The 25682-nt window shown below is 39.3% G+C and overlaps 1 protein-coding gene across 2 annotated transcripts in view; it reads right to left on the minus strand.

Annotated features, from left to right (window-relative positions):
• Positions 1 to 18824, minus strand: part of PRKAA2 (protein kinase AMP-activated catalytic subunit alpha 2) — an 88410-nt gene extending 69586 nt beyond the window's left edge. The window contains exon 1 of one of the 2 annotated variants that reach the window (XM_047870742.1): positions 18653 to 18824. In XM_047870742.1, coding sequence (XP_047726698.1) covers positions 18653 to 18746 — 94 coding nt within the window. In that variant the 5' untranslated portion in view covers positions 18747 to 18824. The remainder of the gene's footprint in view (positions 1 to 18652) is intronic. The other variant, XM_047870743.1, reaches the window with a different exon arrangement.
• Positions 18825 to 25682: the final 6858 nt, after the last annotated feature.

Raw genomic sequence — 25682 nt, forward strand, 5'->3', positions numbered from 1 at the left:
AACATTCCCTAAACACCATCCTTATTCCCTCACTCATTCCAGCAACTCAAAGTCTGGATTAAATGACCCTCCAGTGTACAACCATAGCTCCTCTCCATGATGGCACTGAACATCGAGTGCTATAATTACCTATTTTGTTGCTGTTATTGATCTTCTTCTTTAAACCAATCAGATCCTTCAAAGCAGGGACTGTGTCTCATTTATCTTTGTATCCTCAGAATCTGGCACAGTGCCTGACATATAACTGGCCTTCAGTAACTATTTTCTGTATGGACTGAATGCCTGACTGACATTAATATTTGGTTGTTTGAACATATAATTTAGGTTTCATATACTCCTACTATTGCAGCTTTAGAATTTGAGAGGGGAATTCAAATTGGGTGTGCTAATCTCTCATATATGAGAAAAAACAACAACTATCTGTCAGAGAAAAAATATTATCTATACATTCTACATCCCAAGGAATCTCTTGTGGTATTACATTCCAGGAGCTTCTAAATATGGAAAAGTATTGATAGAAGAAAGAATAACCATCAACTACAAGACTGCAATTTACTTAAAGTCTAGGCATTCCAGAAGAAATCAAATGTCTTCCAGGAAACTAAATTTGGAAAAGAGAAGGTGTAGATAATAAATACATGAAAAGGTGCTCAATATTTTTACTCACCAGGGAAATGTAAATTAAAACCACGATATAAGGGGCCCTGGGTAGCTTAGTTGGTCAAGTATCTGACTTTTGATTTTGCTCAGGTGATGATCTCCCAGTTTGAGACTGAGCCCCACTCCCCAGGTAGATCTCTACACAGTCAGCAACAAGCTTGTTTGGGGTTTCTCCCCTCCCCTCACCTGCATGTGCAAGCGTGCACACTCTCTCAAAAAAAAAAAAAAAAAAAAAAAAAAAAAAAAAAAAAAAAGAGTTCTCTATTCTGCTGGTCCATGGATTTACATTTTCAGTAGCAAAGATCTAAGAAATAAAAGAAAAAGTACAGAGTGCTGTAGAAAAGGAACCAGAGTGGGTCTCCAAAAGCAGGGTGAAAGGAGCAGACAATTCTGGGGCTCAGGAAGGAAAGCAATTTGGAGATAGGTGGCTATGGTATCAATAGGAAGAAAGGAATTTCTCAAAGGCATGTAATAATAATAATAAGTGCTTGCAACAACATACTGGGCACTTTGTACTTATGTGTGTGTGTGTCTATGTATATTAAGTACTTTATACACATGTTCCTATTTAAATGCTACACGGATTTTTGCGCAGAAAACTGAGGCTCATAGAACTTAAGACACTCAAAATTCATGTAAGAAATTAATGCTAGAACTGTGATTCCAGGATCTTGCTATCTCCAAAGATATTCTCGGGGGGGGGGGGGGGGGGGAGGGGGAGGGCAGAGTTTGCTCCTTTCTCATATTTTGAGCCCTACAGAGTTCTGTGGCCACTGGCAAAATGACTGGAAACAGCACTTGGACTAAAAACTAAACTAAACAACAACAACAAAATCCTTTTCTCAAAGATATACCATATATTCCAAATATAACCTGATTTTTTTAACCAAAAGTTATACTCCAGAAAAGAGAGTCTTTTCAAATTCAAGGTCTCATAAACCTTTCATATTTACAAAGGTTATTTCTAAATTATCTTGAATGAAAGACTCTGTACAAACGACACATTTGCCTAAATATGTATCAACCACTAGCTGAGAAAAAACATTTGACCAAATCAGTACACAACAACAAAAAAGATATCTGTCATGATTTGGTAATATGACATTATTCCTGCACAATGATTTCATACTTACAAATGTAGAATATCATCCTAAATAAAATCATCCTTCTAAAGATAAAAGATTTTTTAAAAAGCAGTATGCTGTGTGGTTACAACATTGTGAAGTTCCTAAGCATAACTCTACAAGAAAATGAAAAAACCCAAAGCTCTCTTGTTTTATTAGTGGCCACTTGTTATACTATTGTTCACAAATTCAAAATAACTTAAACAAAAGTGAATAGTTACTCTAGAAAACTACGGCAGATGATTCAAAAAGTAGCCCCAGGAATGACAAAACTCTGAAATGTAAAGTAGGAAAAAAATGGCATTTCTAAAACATTTATATGATGATTTTAAATATGCATATGTATATAGTAATATATTATAAATAGAAAAAAAGACTTAGAAGAATGTTTAAAGCAGCATTATTCATAATAACCAAAATATAAAAACCAGCCACATACATGCCCATCAGTATCAGAACGGATAAATAATGGTGTAGTCTTAACGTAACAGCATACAGCAATGAGAATTAACAAATTACAACTACATGCAGCAACATGGAGAATCTCACAGACATAATCTCAAGTGAAAGAAGCCAGGTGCAAATGGAACTGTTTCTACAAAGTTTAAAAATAGGTGAAACTAATCCCTGGATAGTGGTTACCCTTGGTGGGGGTGGACGATGGAAACAGTAACCAAAATGGGACACAAAGTGGGGGCTTGTGGGATACTGGTTATTTTGTGTGTGTTTAAGTAGCCGTGATATGGATACGTTTAGTTTGTGAATATTCACTGAGGATTTAGTTAAAAAACACTTACAATGCATGTACCTCTTTGTACATGCGGTGCAGCCTAATAAAAAGTTAAGAAGGAATGTTTGGATGACACTCTATCCGTACTTAGGCTATGACAGATCTGAGAGACACTGTATGTGTTCGCAAGCGGGGCCCTGACAGGCATCAGCCACCCTTACTCATCTGTATCAAGAGCTTTCGCTCCGGGAGTCAGGAAAGTCATCTGAGGCACATGTGTTCTGACCCCTACCATCACCAGACTTTTGCCAAAATAACACAAGGCTCCTTTCTTCCTCACCCCTGGTGAAACAAAACACAGACTCACTCACTGCTTTTCTCTACATTTCCTTTCCCTGAAAGCCCTTTACAGTTCTCTCAAGGATAGTTCTGAACAGGAAGCAAAAAACTTTATTCCTCTTTATCTACCACTGATTAAGCAAGAATTATTAAACACTTTATATACAAGTCTTATTTAATCCCCAGAATTCCATAAAGTAAATATGACTACACCCAGCTTACAGACGAAGCAATTAGGAATGAGACAACAGTGAGCGGCAAGATGGTACATCTGCCCAAGCCCCAAATTCACACTATTTTACCTCCCAGTAACCAGGGTCTCTTGATTGTAACATAACAAGAGCACTTACTACATGTTAATCCTTTTATCTCTAGCCCTTGAGTTGAGAAACTAGGGTGATGAAGGGATGGAGCCTCATTGTAGGTGATAAGCTAAGAAAGGAGAGACAAAGGACGAGAATAATCAAGTAAGAAAAATTGCTGTTAAAATGCAGGCTGGGGTAGGGCTGTAGCCTTTGCTGTGGATCAAACTAAAGGTATTCATCAAGAGCTCCAAATGTCAAGAAAATACAACACAGTCCCATAATACAATATGTAACATGCACTCCATTTTATTTCAGAGAACAAACTCGTATATCCTTGAAGACCTTTTCCTCCTAGTTGTTTTTACCCTCCGTTGGTCTTAGCATCCATTTATTCATTCATTTGACAAATATTTTCTGAGTGTCTAATGTGTACTAGGCATTGCTCCAAATGCTGAGAATACAGGTACAAATGGAACTTGCATTCAGGTGGAGAACATAAACAATAAACATGCAATGGTACTATAATGAAGTACAATGAAAATAAAGCAGAGTTATGAGTGACAGGGTAGAGGTGGGAAAACGTGCTATTTTAAACAGATCAGGAAAGCCTGGAGATGAGAACATTTGGCAGACTTGTTCTTCAGCTAATTTCTTTGAAAGTGATTACGTGATATGCTGTGTTCAGCTTCATTTTTAAAACTTATGTTTATACTGGCTTTACACTCTAAATGCCTTAATGTATTTCATTAAAACTTAAGTCAATCAAGAATTCCACACAAGAGTCAAATTACTTTTTACATAATCATGTAAGATGAATCATTTACAGAGTCAGAAAAAAACATTTCTCCAGTATATATTTAAAACTGCTGGAGAGAGTATTAACATTCGGGTCAGAGAAAAGATAAAAACATGCACAGATGTCCTCATGCCATGTGAACAGTAGAATCTTCCAGAAACACTCCCAAAGCTTCTTAAACCATGCCCTCTCTTCTGTCTTTCCAACTCTGGTCTTTTTTTCTTTCTTTTTTTTTTTTTTTTTAATGTTTACTTATTTTTGAGAGAGAGAGAAAGAGAGAGAGCGAATGGAAGAGGGGGAGAGACCGAGAGACACAGAATCCGAAGCAGGCTGCAGGCTCCAGGCTCTGAGCTGTCAGCACAGAGCCGGATGTGGGGCTGGAACCCATGGACCGTGATATCATGACCTGAGCCGAAGCTGGACACTCAACTGACTGAGCCACCCAGGTGCCCCCCCCCCAACTCTGGTCTTTAATGTGTCTATTTTCTCTCTGTGTTTCTCTTATTCTACATGCTTTTTCTTCTCCTCATTTATCCTCCTTTCTTTTCCTATCTTCAAACACTTCCCTTTCTATGCCCATCAACTGGCCCTAACTGAATAGTTTTTTGTTTAACATATTTACTGAACATAACTTTCTGTTCCATAAAATTTCTCTTTAAAGTAAAACTGTGGGGGTGGCCTGGCTGGCTCAGTCAGTAAAGCAGGTGACTCTTGATCTCGGGATCTGGAGTTCAAGCCCCACGCTGAAAGTAGAGCTTACTTAAAAAATAAAGTAAAACTGTGGAATGACTTAGCATTCTCTCCAAAACAAAATGAGAACCAAACTACTTTTTACCCCTAAGGCCTTTAGGTTTTCATTTCAGTGGCTACCCCAGAGATTATAACATGCATCCCTGACTTACCAGAGTCTAATATAAATTAGTATTAATATCTTTACCATTTCCTAGACAATCAAGAATTTCAGAACACATTAGCTCTATGCTTCCTCTCCCACTTTTGCTGTTGGTGTATTTAATTCCTGCATATATTTTAAATCTCAAAAGATGTTATTATTTTGTATCATCAGTTATCTGTTTAGTTACCCACATATTTACCCTTTGCAATGCTCTTCATTTCCTCCTGCTTCCATTTGGGAAAGTATCATTTTCTTTCTGCCTGAAAGAATTCCCTTTGGTATTCCCTTTACTATGGGTCTGCAGGTGAATTCCCTCAAACTATGCTCATCTGAAATGTATGCTCATCTTTATTTTTGAAGGATATTTTTGTCGGGTACAAAATTATAGGCTGAACAGATGTTACAAAATTACATCACAAAATTTTACAATTTTGAAAAATATTATAAAATATTACAAAGTATTACAAAATTATAGGTTGAACAGGGGGCGCCTGGGTGGCTCAGTCAGTTAAGCGTCCGACTTCAGCTCAGGTCATGATCTCACAGCTCATGGGTTGGAGCCCCGCGTCGGGCTGTGTGCTGACAGCTCAGAGCCTAGAGCCTGAAGCCTGCTTCAGATTCTGTGTCTGCCTCTCTCTCTGTCCCTCCCCTGTTCATGCTGTCTCTCTCAAAAATAAACATTAAAAATTTTTTTTAAATTATAGGTGGAACAGAATATTATTCTACTGTGTCCTTGCTTTGTTCAGAAAATTAGCTTATTGTTCCTTTGAAGACAGTATCTCCTGACTACTTTTAAGATTTTTTCTCAACACTTTCTCCCATTTCTGTACAAACAGATGCAGTCCACTCCATTACAGGAAAGCCTGAAGCAAAGGGAACCAGTTTTAAGCAGTTTTTCAATGATGTAGCTAGGCATTATTTTCCTACATTTATTCTGCTTGAGGTTCATAAGCTTTGAATCTGTGGTTTGATGTGTTTATCAGACTTGGAAAACTGTCTGCCATTGTCTCTTCAAATACTGCTACTTCCCCAATTCCCTGTCTCCCTCCTTCTGGACCTGCACAGTGCCCCAGTCTTACGATCATCAGTGGTCTTATGTTCAAAATAACATCCATGCTCACAGGACACAACTGGTAGTAATCTAATACCAGTTTTAGTTTTTTAGAAAGAATTAGGACTAGAAACAGCCTATCAGTATGGTAGAAACAAACACATCTTCATCAGGAGTTAAAATATCTAATCCCTGCTTCCCAGAGCCCATATCACACAGACAGAAGAGGTTGTGGGGGATGACACTCACATGAATGGATAAAATCTACTCCAGCATTTGTAAGCCTCAAACAGTAACCACATCAAATAACTGTCCCCTCAAGCAGCTTCTAAGCCTCCCACAGGGGATGCATTGAATTAGGAGAGACATCATAAAGGGGAGCTGGAGTATCTTTTTCTACACAAGTTTAATGCTGGTGAAACAGTGAGGTAGTAATATAGTTCCTTGGAGTATTACACGTCCCTTCAGAGACCTCCCAGTCCACATGTAATTCAACAATCACAGGTCATTTTCAAAGTAAATACTGGTGTGTGGTAACAGAACTGAGAAATCACATCTTGGTATCTTGGTATATGTTAAAAGAAACTACATTAAAAGAAGGTAGGAGCACTTGGGTGGCTCAACTGGTTCAGTGTCCAACTCTTGATTTCAGCTCAGGTCATGATCACACAGTTTGTGAGTTTGAGCCCCACGTCGGGTTCTGTGCTGACAGCTGGGAGCCTGGAGCCTGTTTTGGTTTCTTTGTCTCCCTCTCTCTCTGCCCCCCCCCCCTCACCTCACATTCTGTCTCACTCCCCATCAAAAATAAATAAACATTAAAAAAAAATAAATTAAAAAAAAGAAGAAGAAAGTACGTCTGAGGTCACCTTTCTACAAGGGGGAAAAAAAAGCCTACAATGACTTTTTTCTCTACAGGTTCCATTAACACATGTTAGACTTTTCACTGTTATTTCTATAGGTCTCTTTCACTTTCTATCACTTTGTCTCCCTATGGTTCAGTCTGGATGTTTCTTCTGACTTTTCTTGCAGTTCACAATTCTCTCTGCAACACAATCTAATTTGCTTTAAAGCATCCATGGAGTCCTAACTCAATTATTATATTTTCCAGTTACAGAATTCCCTATTTTTATAGATTCTAGATCTCTGCTAAAATTCTCCACCTTTAACATATAAGTTATTTTAAAGTCCATGTCTGATAACTTTAATATCTGAATCACCCATGAGTCTGTTCCTGTTATCTTGGCCTTGTCTCCTAGAATGTTGAACACCGTACATGAAAAAACTGTACAAGCTCCAGATGATTTTATTTCCGCCAAAGAATAAAGATAGGAAGGAGATCATCTTAATAAGTGTGAAATTAAGCTGATTCTAAAAAGGATTTCGGTCCTCAGAGAGCTGCAACCAGAAACCCAACTGTTTACGAGGGGCTCTCCTTCTTGATAAGTTGTCAACTGCCTTCTCACCAAGACTCAAGTTCTGCTCATCTTTTCTGCCTTTTAGCCACTGCTATCTGTTTGGCTTTTCACATGTACCATAATTACAAATTAGCAAATGACCAAGAGAAAAGCCAAAGTATCAGACTCACTCCAATACATTTTTCTTCTCACTGGGACACTGACCACCCAAGTCTTGGCTGACTTCAAACAGATTTTTTTCATTTCCTCCAAATTTTCTAATTGTTCTTGACGAGGAGGTTGATTTGATACAAGTTTAAAGTCACAGCAGGTGTGGAAGTTAATCACATTAGAAAAAATGTTCATGCACTAATAGAATATTGAAGTTAAAAAGAACTTTATAAATTATTTATGCCAACCTTCCATTCAAAATAGGAATTTTGTGGCAACAATTTTGATAGCTAACCATACAGGATCTAAGTAAATGTGTCAATGACAGAAATCTAACTGATCTGGGGACATGTGGGTGGCTCAGTCGGTTGAGTGCCTGACTTCAGCTCAGGTCATGAACTGGCACTTTGTGGGTTCAAGTCCCACATCGGGCTCTGTGCTGACAACTCAGAGCCTGGAGCCTGCCTCGGATTCTGTGTCTCCCTCTTTCTCTACCTATCCCCCGCTTGTGCTTTCTCTCTCAAAAATAAACATTAAGAAAAAAATTTTTTAAAAAAAGAAACCTAACTGATTTAGAGTATAAGTTGTACCATTCCTAAACAAGCTCCTTGATAGAAAGATCCTCATTATTCCGGATTATAATTTGCCTCTTAAAATATTCACCCAATAGTACTAGCTATATCCTTCAAAACATCACTGAACATGGTGACTCCTTTTGCTAGATGATGGTACTTCAGCTATTCAAGAACATCTATCACACTGAAAATACATTTTCTATAGTATAAAAAATGTTTCCTTTACTGTATTTCACATGGCATTCTTTTGGGGCTTCCTAATTATAAGGGTCATTCTCTGAAATATGATTGGCTAAGTTTTGCAAATTGTAGTGCCAAAAAATGAATTCAATATTCAAAATTTAGATTAAGCCCAAGTACAGAACTACACTCCCTCTAAAACTACCAGCTAATATGGTCTCTATACATCTATTTTCCATGTGGTAACAATTTTTACATTTAAAGCATTCAAAACATACACTTCCTCAGGTTATAGTCAGCTAAAACTCCAACATTTCAAGAACGAGTGTCAAACTGTTCTAGTCTTTTATGCACCTCTTCTTTGTTTTTAACTTAAGTGCTAGATTTTACACTTGCCCCTATTCAATTTCACCTTCTTGGTTTTTGCACAGCAGTCTAAGTGTTAATATAAATTTAAATTCTGCTTTTGTAATTTGTCTATTAATCGCCTCATCTAGCTTTGTACCATCCCAAATAGGAAATATTACTAATTAAATAGAGTCAAGGTCCAAGATTTCCCCTTAGGATGACACCTGGTTTCTTCGGGAATAGTTATTCAGCAGCAATAAACCACATACAGCACATTTCTTCATCTTATCCACAAAGTTACTGTAAGACACAAAGTCAAATTCTTGCTGAAATCAAGTTTACAACATATAGTATAACTGTTACACTGTCTAACGGTGAATTAGTAGAGCACTAGGTAGAAGCTGATATCAATCTGAGTAAAAGGTGGATTCATCATATATTTGACTTAGAATTCAAATGTGAGACAAGATTCATTTAGGTAAATTCCCAATGAATATTTCCCACTTTGTTTTAAATTAGTAAATCAGCTGTAGCAGCATCATTGCCACATTTTTAATACGGGTAAAAATATTCTGCGTAAAATCCAAAATGACTAAGCACAGTAAATGCTAAATACATATCAGTTTTATTATCTCATTAACTAAGCCTGGGAGAAGTGAAGTATGGAATACCATATAGTGCCAATCTATATTCAAACACCTTTAAAAAGAAAAATGAAATTAACTGATATTTATAGTATTTATCAAGTAAAATGAGAATTTGGAAAAAAATTATGGTATATTCAAATTTTTTAATTCCATGATTTTCATTTATGACAGCTAGATAAACTACCTTATAACCAATTCATAATTTAGGAGTTAAGAGACGTTAAATGTGAACATATATTTAATACTACTGGTCATGTATTTAACACTATATAAGACTGTATAAATAATATGAAGAAAATTTTCTGAAAAGAAGTATCTTAGTAAGTTAATACACGGGCATTCAGACTGAGACATGTTTATTGCAAGATTTGACCATTTTCCTTAACCATATAAAAAGTTGTTTAAAAAAAAAAACCTAATGGCAGGTTTAAAAAGATTACCACTTTAAAAACAAAGGCACCACCTAAAAAAATATGGTAAAATTTATCAGAGGCAAACATGGTTAAACGTAAGACAGCACTTAAGCAAGAATACTGTTCCCTTGAAGGGGTGAAAAAGGTTTCTATTATTAGCAGAGATAAGAGCTGCCTGAAATTCTTTCCTTAATACACTATACTAAAAATAAAATGGCTCACTACATTTCAAAATAAACACATTGCTTTGTATATGCATTTCAGCCATTTAACAGATAAAAACCCATTCAACCTGATTCAAGGTACTCTTATGTTTTTATCGGATACATATACTAGATAGATTTGCTCTACTTATAACACATTGAGTATTTTAGGAATCTTGTGCTACCCACTTACTCGTTATCTCTTAAAGGATGTGAGATTAGATCTTCTGCTAGGTCAAATTATCAGCCTGACTCAAAAAAATCACTTTCTCTATAAAATATTTTCCCTATCATCAAGGAAAGTACAAGAATCCCAGAAGAATAAATGGGTGTCACCATTACAAATACTACCAAATGTTTTAAGGAAAACTAACATGGATGACAAGATAAATTAATATTTTGTCATGTTTTTACCAAAACAAACAAACAAAGAAACACTATAAGCAGTGCTGTGTCAGCATGGGAAAGGGATAAAGTCCACAGAACTGAAGTAATTATTTCAGTCTATGATCAAACTTCCAAAATCCTCTCTGAATTTACACACATATACTGAGAGAAAGTTTGGTACAAAGACATTTTGAACACAAAGTGCATTTTCTGTAGTTTAAAAAAATGAACTGTATTAATTTTGGTTCTACTCTAAGTAGAGCCTTAAAAATGACCCTTTATAAATAAAAGATGCCAGCTGCTGCTTACATTCTTTTCCTTCTCCTAACTTCTGTCTCCTTTTCTCAAGAGATCTGTGATTGCAGCCACAGGATCTGGAATATAAGTCAGTTACACGTTCACACCTATGCACGGGGAGTAGTATATAGGAGAGGGTGATAGTGAGCAGCATCTAGAGACTCAGAGTTTTCTGAACACATCAGAAAAAAATATCAGAAGAGAGCTGGGAAACACTAAACAGAAGATCGTAAAGTCTTCCTCCCCCTCATTAAATAAACTTCTGGTCTCAGAACCAGATCACAGGTTATTCTCAGAATTCAACTAATTATGGGGTTTATATACATAAGACCTACTTACATAAAATTACATAAGAGTTAAGGACTTATGAGGGTCTCTTCACCTACATTTTTTCTATGTTCTTCTCACAACAATGTAAGAGAACATGTGGTATTATTCCCTTTTTTTACAGATCAAGTGACTTTAAGGCCACGCAGCGGACTTACAACATAGCAAACGTTCCACCCTAGGTCTTCCAAATCCAATGGTCTTTGTACTATATACCATGTTGCCTTTGTGCACTTACTTTGAACCTATCCACCATTTTTAACATTGTTTCTTAAGGGGAAAAAAACATCTTCTGAGAGTCCCATGAACTGATTACACAAAAGGAACAAAATCCATTCAGAAATTTAGGACCAAATTATCAATGCTGAAATCATCTACCCCATACAGAAGTCAGGGGGAAAAAAAAGTCTAAACACCACATCCTTTATCCAATTTTTGAGAGATACCACTGAATTGATTTTGATTCAAACACTAACCTCCTAAAAAATTTCTTCTAACATTTATTTATTTTTGAGAGAGAGACAGAGAGAGCAGGGGAGGGGCAGAGAGAGAGGGAGACACAGAATCCCAACCAGGCTCCACGCTGTCAACACAGAGTCAGACGTGGGGCTCGAACTCACAAACCATGAGATCATGACCTGAGCTGAGGCTGGATGTTTTAACTGACTTGAGCTACCCAGGAGCCCCTAAACACTAACCTTCTAGTACTTGAGTAGAAATATATCTTTATTATTTGGAACTACTGTTTAACACTTGCTTAGAATCTGAATAATTTTAAAAGTAAAATCAGTTCAGCTAGTAAGTTATATGAACATCCACTATTACTTGCCTTTTTCTTATTTTAGTCATTTTTCATGTTTGTGGGGAAAAAATTACATGACTTACCCAAAAACAACTGCATTTCAATAAAAAAAAAATTAGTAATTATCACATAACACAAGCAATTTAGTCATTTAGAACTTCCTTCAATGTAGGCATCCAAAAAACAGGGGCAAATTGTTACAGCTCTGTCTCCATGTCTCTATCAGAACTGAAGGCATATTTGAACACAGCAAACACTTACTAACACTTCACAGAGACTGCAGAATTGATTCACAACACCCATGCACCCAGGCATCTTCTCAACACTGCCACTTTATCATTCTTTAAAGCCATTTTATGTACCTCATTTAATCCTCATAAAAATTCTAGAAGGCAGTAGGCCGAATGCTGTTATTGCCATTTTACAAAGGAGGAAACAGGCTCAAAGAAGGTTACTAGTTTTCCCAAAGCCACATAACTAGTGGTAAAATGGAATTAAAATCCAGGGCTAAAGCCTTCTTAGACCTATGTTCCTTCTAGGACATCAAATCGTTTTTGTAAGTTCTCTTTACTTTGGTTACTAAAGGTTACTGGTAATATTTAGTCAGGGTTACTTTCATAATAAGAAAAAACTGAAATACCTGGTATTTACAAGAAATTTGGTTTAAAACTGTCAGAATTCAGCATGTTCATCCATATAAGGAATGGATTAAGGCATTAAAGTTAGGAATATGAAAAAATAAATTTTAATCATGCATATGATGGATTTTCAAAGAACAATTTTATTCTAAATGCGAACTAAAATGAAACATCAATCTTTTTTAATACTTGATGAATACCTACAGATATGTGAAATTACATTCTTATAGATTTAAAACTCAAAACAACACACTATGCATCTTGACTTTACACTGCATGGAACACAGACTCTGGAGTCAGAAAATCTGGCTTATGATTGCCAATTCTGCCACTTACCTAGCACTGTGACCTTGAGCAAGTCACTTAAGGTATAGGATTCTCAATTTCGTCATTTGTAAAATGGAGATAATAACAAACTCAAGATTATTCTGGGGAATAAATACAATCAAGTGCATTTTATAGTACTTAAAATATTAAAAAACTGAGTCTAGTTGTAGCTTTTTTTTTTTAAATGTTTATATTTGAGAGAGAGAGACAGACAGACAGACAGACAGACTGACAGACAAGAGCTTGAGCAGGGGAGGGACAGAGAGAGGGAGACAAAATCTGAAGCAGGCTCCCGGCTTCGAGCTTCAAGCTGTCAGCACAGAGCCCAGGATGAGGCTCAAACTCATGAGCAGAGAGATCATGACCTGAGCTGAAGTCAGAGGCTTAACCAACTGAACCACCCAGGTGCCCCTTGAGTTGTAGCTTTTATCACTAAATTGTTACAGATGTGTTTCCCTTTTCTTTTGTTCTCCATTACATCTACATTTCAGCTCTGGTCTTCAGTAACTCAAATTTCCATTAATCGAGGAGGAACAATTAAAAATACCCATTTGGAGGAATTAAATCTTTTTAAAAATCAGTTTAAAGTTGGAAAGGATCCAATAGATTACATGTTCTAGCGCTCTCCTTTAGGAGAAAAAGAAAACAAGGCCCAGGAAGTCAAAAACAATCCCAGCAGGGGCCAGTATGCCACAGGTACAACATTCTGGTCCACCAACTGACCAGGTAGTTGTCCAATATTCAACTTATCATTTAGAACTCGTTACATTTCAAAAAATGTAACACTGCTTGTTTTTAAAAATGTAATAAGAAGGAGCACCTGGAGAGCTCACTTAAGCCTCGGACTCTTGATCTCAGCTCAGGTCTCGATCTCAGGGTCATGAGTTCAAGCCCCACATTCAGCTCCACACTGGGCATGAAGCCTACTTAAAAAATATAATAAAAATTCCATCTGCTTATCTTTCCTGTTAAGTGAGGAAACAGTAAATAAATAAGTGGGGAATTAGTACAATATCCTGAAAGCCAAGTCTGTGGGCCATTCACAGAACTATCTGAAAAACAGAGAAGGTAATTCCTTGATGAAACTACTAGCTAGAAAAAGGCTAATGTGATTGCAAAGTATCCAGTGGTGTCTTCGGACAAAGAGTAAATATTTCATAAACCAAATCTATCAGTACTCACCTTGAAAACGCAGGCTGCTTTTCAAATAAATAATTAGCATTGTATTACATATATTCTTGACTCAGTCTTTGTATAACACAAACAACAAATCTATTCTTGTATTTCTATCATCTTTACTATTGAGATAAGAGCTGAACGAGTCCAAATCCAAGAGCTCTTCAACAGTTCTCAAGCAGTTCTACCCTACCCTGGAAAGAATATGAACTAAATCAATGTGGAGAAAAAATTTAAGTAGATAAAAAGCATTACTTTTAAATTCTGTCAGCCTACATCACTTGTTTCCATAGCACTTCTCTGGTAATCTAACAAAACAATGGAGAAAATCAGTTTAGAACTTTTTAAATAAACCTTCCATTATTTAACAGCAAAAAGAAGTTCTTTATACTTTTAAAAAATGACTTGAAACAAGTGCTATCAAATGAAAATTATGCCACTTTCAATTTTTGCTTATCGTACCTAACGTTGGCCTATAAGTTGATACACCAAGTTAAATCTTAAAAATCTGTAATTAGCCTAACAGTTAAAGAGAAAAGGCACACACAAAAATAATGCTACTTACTCTTCCATTTCCATGTTTTTAAAACCATGTAAAACCAAATCACCGGGGCGCCTAAATGGCTCAGTCAGTTAAGTGTCCAACTCTTGATTTGGGCTTAGGTCATGATTTCACAGTTACTGAGGTGAACCCCACGTCGGGCTCTGTGCTGATGGCATGGAGCCTGCTTGAGATTCTCTACCTGTCTCTCTCAAATAAAAAACTTAAAAAAAAAACTAAATCATCTATCATTAAGTTATTTAGTAGAAATTAACTTTACAAGGTCTAAATCTATATAACAATTAAAAATATGTTTTCAATACATTTCAATTGTACTGGAACAACTGGGTATTCATTCAAAAAGCTGATCTTAGAACCTCCTCTTATACTCAAAAATTAACTCAAAATGGGTCATACACTTAAATGTGAGGGCTAAAACAAAATATTTAGAAGACAACGTAAGAGAAAATCCTTGAGATCTAAAGCAAAGATTTCTTGGATATAGCATCAAAAGCAAGGTCCATAAAAACAAGAATCAATAAATTGGACCTCATGAAAATTCAAAACTTTTAAACTTCAAAAGACACCGTTAAGAAAATGAAAAGTCAAACAGATTAGGAGAAAATATTTACAGACTGCATCCAATAAGGGACTTGGACCCAAAATTTGTAAAGAATTCTTCTAATTCAGCTCATGAGATGAGCAAAAGATATGAAGAGATATCTCACCCAAGACAATAAATATATGGCTAATGAGTATCTGAAGATAGTATCATTAATCATTAACAAATGCAAATTAAAGCCACAATGGACACCATTTCCACCCATCAAAATGCCTTTAAAACACACAACAACAAATGTTGGTAAGGATGTAGAGAAAGGAGAACCTTCATACATTGTGGGTAGGATAGTAAAATGGTACAACCACTTTTGAAAAGTTTGCAGTTTTTCAAAAAGCTAAACATACAAACTATGGTATGTCCCAACAATTCTTCTCCTAGGTACCTGACCAAGATATATGAAAACATGTGCCCAAAGATTTGCATCCAATTATTTGTGGTAGCATTATTCGTAAATTTTTTTTTTTAACATTTTTATCTTTGAGACAGAGAGCGCAAACAGGGGAGGGGCAGAGAGAGAGAGAGACACAGAATCCAAAGCAGGCTCCAGGCTCTGAGCTGTCAGCACAGAGCCTGACGTGGGGCTCGAACTCACAGACCGTGAGATCATGACCTGAGCCGAAGTCAGACGCTTAACTGACTGAGTCACCGAGGCATCCCTGTGGTAGCATTATTTGTAATAGCCCCAAACTGAAAACAGTGTCCATCAACTGGTCAATGTACAGGCAGAAAGTGGCAGGTCCACACAATGGAACGTTATTTAGCAATAAAAAGGAATAAACTATTGACACGTTACCGCATGCATAAGCCTAAACACATCGTTAAAGGAAATATGAAAGACTCCATATTGAATGATCCTATTTATCAGAAGTGTCCAGAGAAATAAAGTTTATTCAGACAGAAAACAGATTAGGGGTTTCCTGAGGCTGCTGGTGGGAACAAAGATGAACTGTAAATGAACATGAGGGATCTTACTGTGGCGATAAAAATGTTTTAAAGTTGATGTTGGTTCCATCTATGATGATGGCTGCATCATCAATAAAGTTACTAAAAATTAATGAATCATATATTTTAAATGGGTGAATTTTATGATACGTAAACATGCCTCAATAAAGGTATATTTTTCTTTTTAAAAAATACATTTTTTAAATGTTTGTTTTTGAGAGAGAGAGTGGGGGAGGGGGAGAGGGAGACAGAGGATCCCAAGCAGGCTCCACGATGACAGCAGAGAGCCTCATGTGGGCTTTGAACTCACAAACTGTGAGATCATGACCTGAGCTGGACACTGAACTGACTGAGCTGGACACTGAACCCAGACGCCCCCAAAAATACAAGTTTTTAAAAATACGTGTACTTTTGTTTGTGGTCCCCTGAAGAATTAAATAAGACTGACTACAGCAATTTCTACCATTTTTATTGAGCAACTGTACTACTTCTAATCCGGGATGGGAAATCAGAGTCTAACTTTAGAGAGGCTCCAACATGGTGTTAAAAACACTCCTCCGATTGTTCATTAGACTGGGCCCTCCAGGAAAAGGATTTCTCATAAATCAGCGTACCTTCCACTGGTTTATATTTTAAGAAGCCAGTGCCTGGAAGCTGCTCAAGAGTATATACAAAAGAGATTTAAGTTGTCCTTTGACAATGGGCCAGTTGATCTGATGGGTGTTTTCGTCTACATTCAAATTATGTAAGAATTCAAAACGACAAACATTTTAACACAGTTTGAAAGGATACAGGGTAAGTTATATAACTTTGAGGGTATACATGCCCAGATGGCAGAGGCACAGCTTGCCTGAGTAAATGGATCATGTCATGACATGGTAGCCCTCCGTAATGACACTGAATGGCAAGTAACCTTACAGGCATGAATCTAATGCTTGGATCTTCCTATTTTCATCCTAAATATATCCTCTTGGCTAGCCGCTCTAGGAAGCCTTTTATAATACCCCAGGACTTTATGGCGCACATAGTACTGCAAAGATTTTTACAAACTTTTCAGGTCTTTACACAAATACCACCTTGCCTGTGAGACTTGGCCTGACCACCTTATTGAAAACTGCTAACCTCACAAAACTCACTCTCTCCTCCCTGATTCATTTTTCTCAGTAGCACTAAACTGACTACATATTTTACACATATATTCTGATCTTTTGTCTCCTCCTACTAGAACATAAGCTCCACAAAAGGAGAGATTTTATTTAATTTTTTTTAACGTTTATTTATCATCCAGAGACAGAGAGACACAGAGCGTGAGCAGGGGAGGGGTAGAGAGAGGGGGAGACAGAGAATCCAAAGTAGGCTCCAGGGTCTGAGCTGTCAGCACAGAGCCCGATGCGGGGCTCAAACTCACAGACCGCGAGATCATGACCTGAGCTGAAGTCAGACGCTTAACCAACTGAGCCACCCAGGCGCCCCAAAGGAGAGATTTTAATGTGGCTGTGTTCCTTATTGTATCCCCACCGCCTAGAATGATGCCTAGCACACAGCAGGTGCTCGGCAAGTGCCTTCCGAATAAAACAGCATCAGACACGTGCAAGTAAATAAGATGATCTATGCCACGGGAATGAACGAGTTCCTTCTACCTATTTAACACCTTTGACTGGAGGCTTAAAATATGAAGTTTACAGGGAACTAAAGGCCTGAGAGTAAAATCTCAGACTGCCTACAGCAAAAGAAAAAAGCTGACGTTTGACTTGTAATTCTGGATTTACAACAATCCAACGGAAAGTATTTCTAATAAGCTGGCTCTAATTCTGAAGACAGGACAGATTAATAAAACCCCATGTGACTCCTCTTAACATCAAAAAAAAAAAAAGGTTCAATACTTAACTAGTAACAAGTAAAAAAAAAAATAAAATGACGTTCAAAAGCAGCCTGTTTTTCTACACCCAAAATGGGATCCCATCACCAAGAAAACAGACCTCAGCTGGACAGGTCTTAGCAGTTCTGGCCTCCTGAGCCCGGCACGCTCCGAGGGCCAACACCAAGGAACCTTTAATCTGTCCCCATTCCAGAAGCCTTCCTAGACTTCTTTCCACACGCCAAGCACCCTTGAGACCCCCAGATCTAACCGGGCCCAGACCCGCTGCAGCGGCCTCCCTGCGTTCACGCCCCCACCTGCAGGCCCTGGGAACCTGCCCGAAAGCGTCCGCCCCACCAACCCGAGTCCCGGAGCACGAGCGTCGGACGGCAGGCACCTCCCGGCCTGGCCAGTACTGGAAGACATTTTGCACCTCATCCTGCTTCTGCCAATTTCGGTGTGACCTTGGGCTCGTTCCCAAACCTCTAGGGGTCCCCGTTTTCCCACCTTCAAGGTGAGGACAACACCTGCGCCGAGTCGCCGCAAGGATGAAATGAGCTCACACGCGAAGCACCCAGCAAGGCACCTGAGGCGCTGGAAACTCGCTCACCGGCACCGGGTCTTACTCCCCGGCGCCGCCCACACCGACTCCGCTGCAAGGCACCCTGCCCCCCAGCCCGACCTCCGGCGTCACCCACCCGGGCACGGACCGCCGGTCACACCCCGGGCCCGCCGTCGTCCCCGCCGCCGCCCCCACGCCCGCCCTCGCGGGGCTCCCGGGCCCGCTCCACCTGCCGCCAGGCCCGCGCCCGCCCGCGGCCCTGGGCGCGCCGGGCTCCCGCCGCCCGGCCCGGCCTCCTGCGAGCGGACAGCCCCGCGCGGCGGCCTCCGGCGCGTACTCAACTCTTCACTTTGCCGAAGGTGCCGACGCCCAGCGTGTCACCCAGCACGTAGTGTCCGATCTTCACCCGCCCGTCGTGCTTCTGCTTCTCAGCCATCTTCGGCGCGCGCAGCCTCGCTCCGCCGCCGGCTCCTCCGTGCGAGTGCGGCCGCCGCCGCGGGCTCCTCAGTGTGGCCGCCGCCTACCCACAGTGCAGCGGGCCCGCGGCGGGGGGGTGGGGGGAGGCCCGAGTCGCCGAGGGGCGCGGGGCGGGCGCGGCGCGCGGGAGGCGGCGGCGGCGGCGGCGGCGGCGGCGGCGGCAGCGTGGGAGCGTCCGGGCGCGAGCGGCGGCGGCGGCGGCGGCTGGGGGCTGGGCGGGGCGCCGGAGGGGGGCGGGGCGGGCCTGGGGGCAGCCAGGTGTGCGGGGGAGGGAGCGAGGCAGGGAGGGGGGGTGACCCCTCCACCTGTGGGGGGCGCCTAGCGCGGGAGCCGGCTTCGGAACCCGCCGTGGGAGAAACCGAGGGGAGCTAACGTGTGAGCCGAGAGGGGCCGAGCGTCGGCGTGCGGCGACGTGGGAATCGAATTTGAAGAGAGGCAGGCCTGAGGTGTGGGGAGAGAGGGACGTGAAGTCTAAAGTGCGGGTGTAAGGGACGTCAGGGGGAGGCGGCGGTGGGGAAGGGCCTCGATCGAAGGTCAGTCTGCGGAGCGCTAGGGGGAAGTTTTTCGAGTCATGGGCGGGGTGTTTCTGATGCAGGTCTTGGCACACAGAGGACACAATACTTGTGCTCTCTTCAGTTGTTCTCCACTGTGCGTTTTGTAATTCTCCGTTCTCTTGCCCTGTGGTGCAAGAGCTCTCTCCCCAAGAGCTCTCAGTTCTGATTTGCATTTAGTTCTCCAGGAACGCACAGTCACGATTTTTGCTCGATTGTAATTTAGCACATGCTTATATAAAGTGTAGATTTAGCTGGTCGTAGAGTTGCCCAAAGGGGGCAATAGTGAAATGAAAAGGGAAACAATGTAATGAGCAAAGCAAGTAAAATACATAAAGGACCTAGAGAATTGTGAAGAGCAAGGGCGATATAAGGACATAAAGAAAAATAAGAGATCGAAGTAGGGGAGAAGGGTGAGAGGAAACTGGAAGCGTGACACGCAGGCACAGTATTAAAGACTGACAAGAATTTCGTTATGAATTGATCTCTCCCATCCTCCCTCCCTTTCTTCCTTCCATGTGGTCCGAGTCTTCAGGGTTGCCTTTTAGTGCTTAAAAATGATTTGATGATTGGAACGGAATGTTTACGGAGTAGTTGAACATACTTAACATTGTGCATAACACTAGAGTTTCAAGGTCATGCTCCTCAAACAGGAAGCCTCTTATCACACTGTTTATGTGTAAAGAGAGAAATGTATTGATCAGAAGGAATAAAATGTAATAAAAGTTTATTTTCTGAGAAGTGATAGATACACAAATGGCAAACATGCATCCTTTCTTGTTCAGACACCAAGGCAATCTAATGAGAGATGATCACAGCTTATAAATTATAAATATCACAGCTGTTGAACAGAGGCTATTTTCGTTCATTCTTGGGATCATCTTTCTTGCTGACAAGAAGTATCATTTAAGAATCACTCTACCTAGCTGGCAATTGGGAGAAAACAGCCAGTTATTTTTAATGCTGAACCTTCATTTGGGTATTCGTTCAAATAAGTAAGAAAACAGAATACTTAATTTTGCTTTTGAGACAGATGATGTATGTCTCTTCTTCTGATATACCAGTAAAAGACATTGAAAAGTCTGTTAGATTGTTTTCTTGATTCGCCACGAAGGCAGATTATAAATGGAGATTTTAAAGCATTTTACACACCATCTTTACTCCTCGATAATTACAACTTGTTATTATATACTTCATAACTATGATCCTTACCCAGCAACTGTGAACGACCTTGTAGCTTTATTATTATGCCGACAAGTATATACTTCGCTGATTAAAACGTTCATTTGAACACAATGATCTCATTTGACTGCCATAAAAGAAACTTATTATTCCCCCATTTTGTAGATAGTAAAACTTAAATCGGCTAAGTGGCAGACGCATCAGAACCCCTATGCACTTCCGACTTGTCCTTTGGTCTCTCTACCATACCACAGCTGCCAGAGAAAACCAAATGTGCTGTTCTGAGAACATTTAAAATGTTCACGATTGGAGTCCCATTCTCATAGTTATGTCTAGGGCAGGCCAACAATGTATACTTCAAGCTTATACGTTTAGCTGTCTTCCTGACCTCAGTTTGGCAGCAAGATTGAACCCTAAGAGCTGAGAAGGCTGGGAAAGCACCACTCTCTCATTGGCAGGGAGCAGCCTCCTGTTGCCCTGGGGCATTTCGGATGTGGTTCCCAACTGCCTCACCCTCCCCAGGAGTACAAACAAACCTGACTGTTCATCAGAACAAATCTCCTTAAGTGCCATGCCCCTTGGAGGTCTCACCACCACTGAGCCCCCACCACCAACAGAGATGTTCTGGTAAATAACAATATTCCCCATTTGATTATTTTCCAGTGGTGCTATAGCGTCCCTATGTTCTTTAGTACCTATCTCTAGATTGGTGCCCCAGACAGCCATTCAGTTCTCAACCCTGCTCCAGCTATTAACTGCTTTACCCACTGATACTGGGTCTTTGGGGTTATTTTACTTCAAATACTCAGAGCCTGAATAAGAGAATAATGGACTACCACTAGCCAAATATACTACACTAGATTCCACTGGTATTCTCAACAACCAGTTCCTTCAAGTCTTTGCTCAGTCACCTTCCCCATGAGGCTTACCTGCTTTGACCACCTTATTTTAACATGGGAAGTACCAGCCCACCCATACTCTCTGCCCTGCGCGCTCTCCTTCCCCCTACTCTTCTCAACTGTTTCTTTTTCCCCCATGGCACTTACTTTCTGACATACTATTTCATTTCCTCGTTTGTTATGTTTTCATTTTGCTTGTCACTCCTAACTAGAATGTAAGCTTCAAAGAGAGAGGGTTTGTTTTTTTTTTCTCTCTATTTTGTTCACTGATGGATCCTTGGCTCACAGAATAGTGCCTAGCAAATTACAGGCACTCAAGTGGATTCACGTTGTGTGGCACCTGAAGTTTATATAATGTGCAGGACCTCTTTAAGGAAAAAAAATACAAACTTGTGTATGAAAGTGAGTATTTATTTGAAAGAGAGAACACAACTAGGTACACATCCTTTGAAGCTGACAACACAAACATTCCTAAATCCAGAAAAATAACATTTTTATAAATTAATTGTCCCACACACCTCTATAATACTTGTGTACGTTTTTGGAAGCATATTCTTTGATTGTCTCTTCATGTTTTATCATTTTTTATTTTCTTTTAGGGAGAGAAGGGGGGGGCATGTGAGCAAGGTAGAGGAGCGAGGAAGAGGGAGAGAGAATCCCAAGCAGACTCCATGCTCAGCACTGAGCCCAGCGCAGGGCTCAATCCCACAATCCTGGGATCGTGGCCTGAGCCAAAATCAAGAGTCAGACCCTCAACCAACTAAGCCACCCAGGTGCCCCTAATATTCTTTATAGAGCACATAGAAAGATAATTCTGTCCTTCCTCTGACATTATTCATCAAGTTTTGATCACACATTTCTCTTTGGGGTCCCCATAGGACTTTCTTCATACAGCTAATAGAGCATCTATCAATTCTATTATATATTAATATCTCATGTATTTTTCATATATACTTATATATAAGTGAATATTTCATAGATAGATACATATAAAAATTACATACCCCATCTGCTGTTCCTAGGGCCTAACACAAAGTGGTACATCATTCCAGAAATATTTGCTGAATTGAAATAAGCAAAATAGTTACTAAACCATAGAATCAAGGAACAAGAATATAGGGAAGAGCACTTTAAAAAAAGAAGTTGGGTGTCTAGCTGGCTCGGTTCGAAAAGCATGTGACTCCTGATCTTGGGGTCGTGAGTTCGAACCCCATGTAGAGTGTGGAGATTACTTAAATGAAAACGTTTAATAAAAAATAATAAAATTAAAAAGTCAAAATTAATAGTTTTATTTTATGCAAATGCATATTGACTACAAAGCATAATTTTCTATCTTTAGTGCAGTAGTTATTAGTGAGATTGGAAATAGGCATACGGGAGAACATGTAGGACCTTATAGATTCATCCTAAGGCATTTCTGTTATTGCCCTGAAGTTTAAAATAAGAAGGGTTGATGGGCCCCCTGGGTGGCTCGCTTGGTTAAGCGTCCAACTCTTGATTTTGGCTTGGGTCATGATCTCATGGTTCTCACGGTTCGTGAGATTGAGCCCCGCATCAGGTTCTGCGCTGGTAGCCTGGAGCCTGCTTGGGATTCTCTCTCTCCATTACTTTCTGCCCCTTTTCTGCACACACTCGCATGTGCTCTCTCTCTCTCTCTCTCTAAATAAATAAACTTAAAACATATATAAAATAAGAAGAGTTGGACATTCAGTGATTAATGAACTGCGTTGATGGTATGTTTTATGTATTACAAGACCAATAATCATCTAATTTTTATTATGAAAAATTCCAAACATACACCAAATTAGGTAGTAGAAATAACCCCTACCCTTGATGATTATCAACAGTGTTAACATTTCCCAGTCTATCTTGGCACTTTTTAATTTGTTTCCTAAGGTATTTGAAAGCAAATAACCAGATAAAATATTTCACTGATAAAAAAGGTACTTTAGGGGCATCTGGCTGGCTCAGTCAGTTGAATGCCCAACTCTTTATTTCAGCTCAGGTCATGATCTCACAGTTGATGGGATCGAGTCCCATGTGAAGTTCTGTGCTGATGGCATGGAGCTTGCTGGGATTAGGTCTCTCTCCCTCTCTCTCTGTCCCTTCCCTGCACATGAGCTCTCTCACTCAAAATAAATACACTTAAAAAAAAAAAAAAAGATCATTTCATATCTCATTGGTAAAACTAGTAGAGTTGAAATAGATGATACTGAAAGTTCTTTTCAATTGTTAGGAAATTCAACTCCCAGTCCCCACTCCCCATTTTAAAATGAAACTATCAAAGGAAAAAGATAAGATTACAAGAAAGTACTGTAGGCTATAGCCCAAGGTATCAACAAACTGCTCTTGGTATATTATTTTCCCTATACACATTTACCTCTTGACATTTGTTATTACTGGTTTGTAAGGTTGAGAGAATAATATTACTGGGCCCAACCTTCTCCAAAAGGATAAGTAGATGCAATATGTGTGACAATACTTGAAACCCTTTCAAGGAAATATAATATGTAACTTTGAGATGTAATTTTTAGCAGGTACCCTAGTCACAGATATTAAACTTAATGTAATCCATTTCCATTTTGTGGCTGAGTACATTTCTAAATTGCTTCAATGTGAGTCAACATTGTAATTTTCAGTGTAGCTGAGAAAAATAAAACATTTTGGATCAAATTTCTTCTAAGAGCAGATGCATTAATTGGAATAACAAAGGTTGTTTGCTTTGCTGTATAAACATTATGGATCTGACGGCATTTTTAGAATCTTGCTTTCATGTGTGTGTTGACAGCTTGCCTGAAAAAAGCTCAAACACACTTTTAGATCAGCTAAATCAATTATTTCCCTCCTGGCATGAATTCAGTGCCTATCTATACTAAATACTTTTAAATTGGTGAGGTTGAATGAGATATCAATGTCACCTTGAATTGATTATCAACTTTGTTATGGCCGTGCTTTGGAATTCAAACAACCCTTGACAAAACAATATAGTATATATATTATTTGAAGTCTTTTGTAATCCACTTTTAATGACCTCAAGTGGGTGTTAATGCTTTGGCTTGTTGGCTCAATCCTGTTAGCATTAACTACAAAGCTTTGACATGATTAGTTAGTGCAAACTTAAGATCAATTATGTAATTTCAAAATTTCCAAATGGTCTGTAAATGACAAAATAATTCACCCTCTAAGAATACAGACCTTTAAAAAATAACCAAAGAATTCAGTTTCTTTTCTTTCTTTCTTTCTTTTTTTTAATTAGAATGTGGGGCAGTAGGTGCCCTTGAAGCGTTCTTAACTCTGAAGTTGTGATTCTATGAAATTAAACGTATTAATACCTTTTAAAGTATTTATTAATAAACCTTTCACCCTTTGTTCTTAAAATATTGAAATGTTTTAGAAGTGGTATAAAATTAGCTTTATCTATTAAAGATTCCCAACTTCTCTGAGTATATCATTCCTTGTTCTAAATATATTCATTTATTGAACAAAGATGTTTTGAATGCCTACTGAGAGCCACCCACTCTTCTAGGATATAATTTTAAGGAAGGTAAGGTATATTTTATTATTTATATTATTATAATATTATTTATATTATTGATATATTTGTGTGTGTGTCTGTGTCTCCATCCCTATAGGATAAGGGCTATTGCATTGGGGTTTTACAGTAGGAGAGAGATTTGGCTCAATTCCAAATACAATAATGAAAAGTAGGGATTTATAGACAAGGAGCAAGATGGGAGGGTCATTGGGTAGGAAATTACTAAAAGGCTAGGGCATGTGACTCTTGATCATGGGTTCGTGAATGTGAACCCCATGTTGAGCATACAGATTACTTTTAAAAAATAGTAAAAAAAAAAAAAAGTAATTCTTTGCTAAAGTGACTTAACAGGACAAGGTGATGGTAAAGATGAAGAACTTTGTTGAGTAGTGAGGGTTATTAGTCTGGCTGAACTAACTCAGTAGTATTCTTTTTATTTTTTTTATTTTTGAGACAGAGAGAGACAGAGCATGAGCAGGAGAGGGGCAGAGAGAGAGAGGGAGACACAGAATCTGAAGCAGGCTCCAGGCTCCGAGCTGTCAGCACAGAGCCCGACGCGGGGCTCGAACTCACAGACCGTGAGATCATGACCTGAGCCGAAGTCGGACGCTTAACAGACTGGGCCACCCAGGCGCCCCTAACTTAGTAGTATTCTTGCCCAAGGGTGGATGCCCAAGGGGAGAGCCTAAGGGTGCCCAAGGGTGGGGCCTAATTGGGCTCAGAGGAGT

This window comes from Prionailurus viverrinus, chromosome C1 (genome assembly GCF_022837055.1).
Source record: "Prionailurus viverrinus isolate Anna chromosome C1, UM_Priviv_1.0, whole genome shotgun sequence".
Taxonomy (NCBI): Eukaryota; Metazoa; Chordata; class Mammalia; order Carnivora; family Felidae; genus Prionailurus; species Prionailurus viverrinus.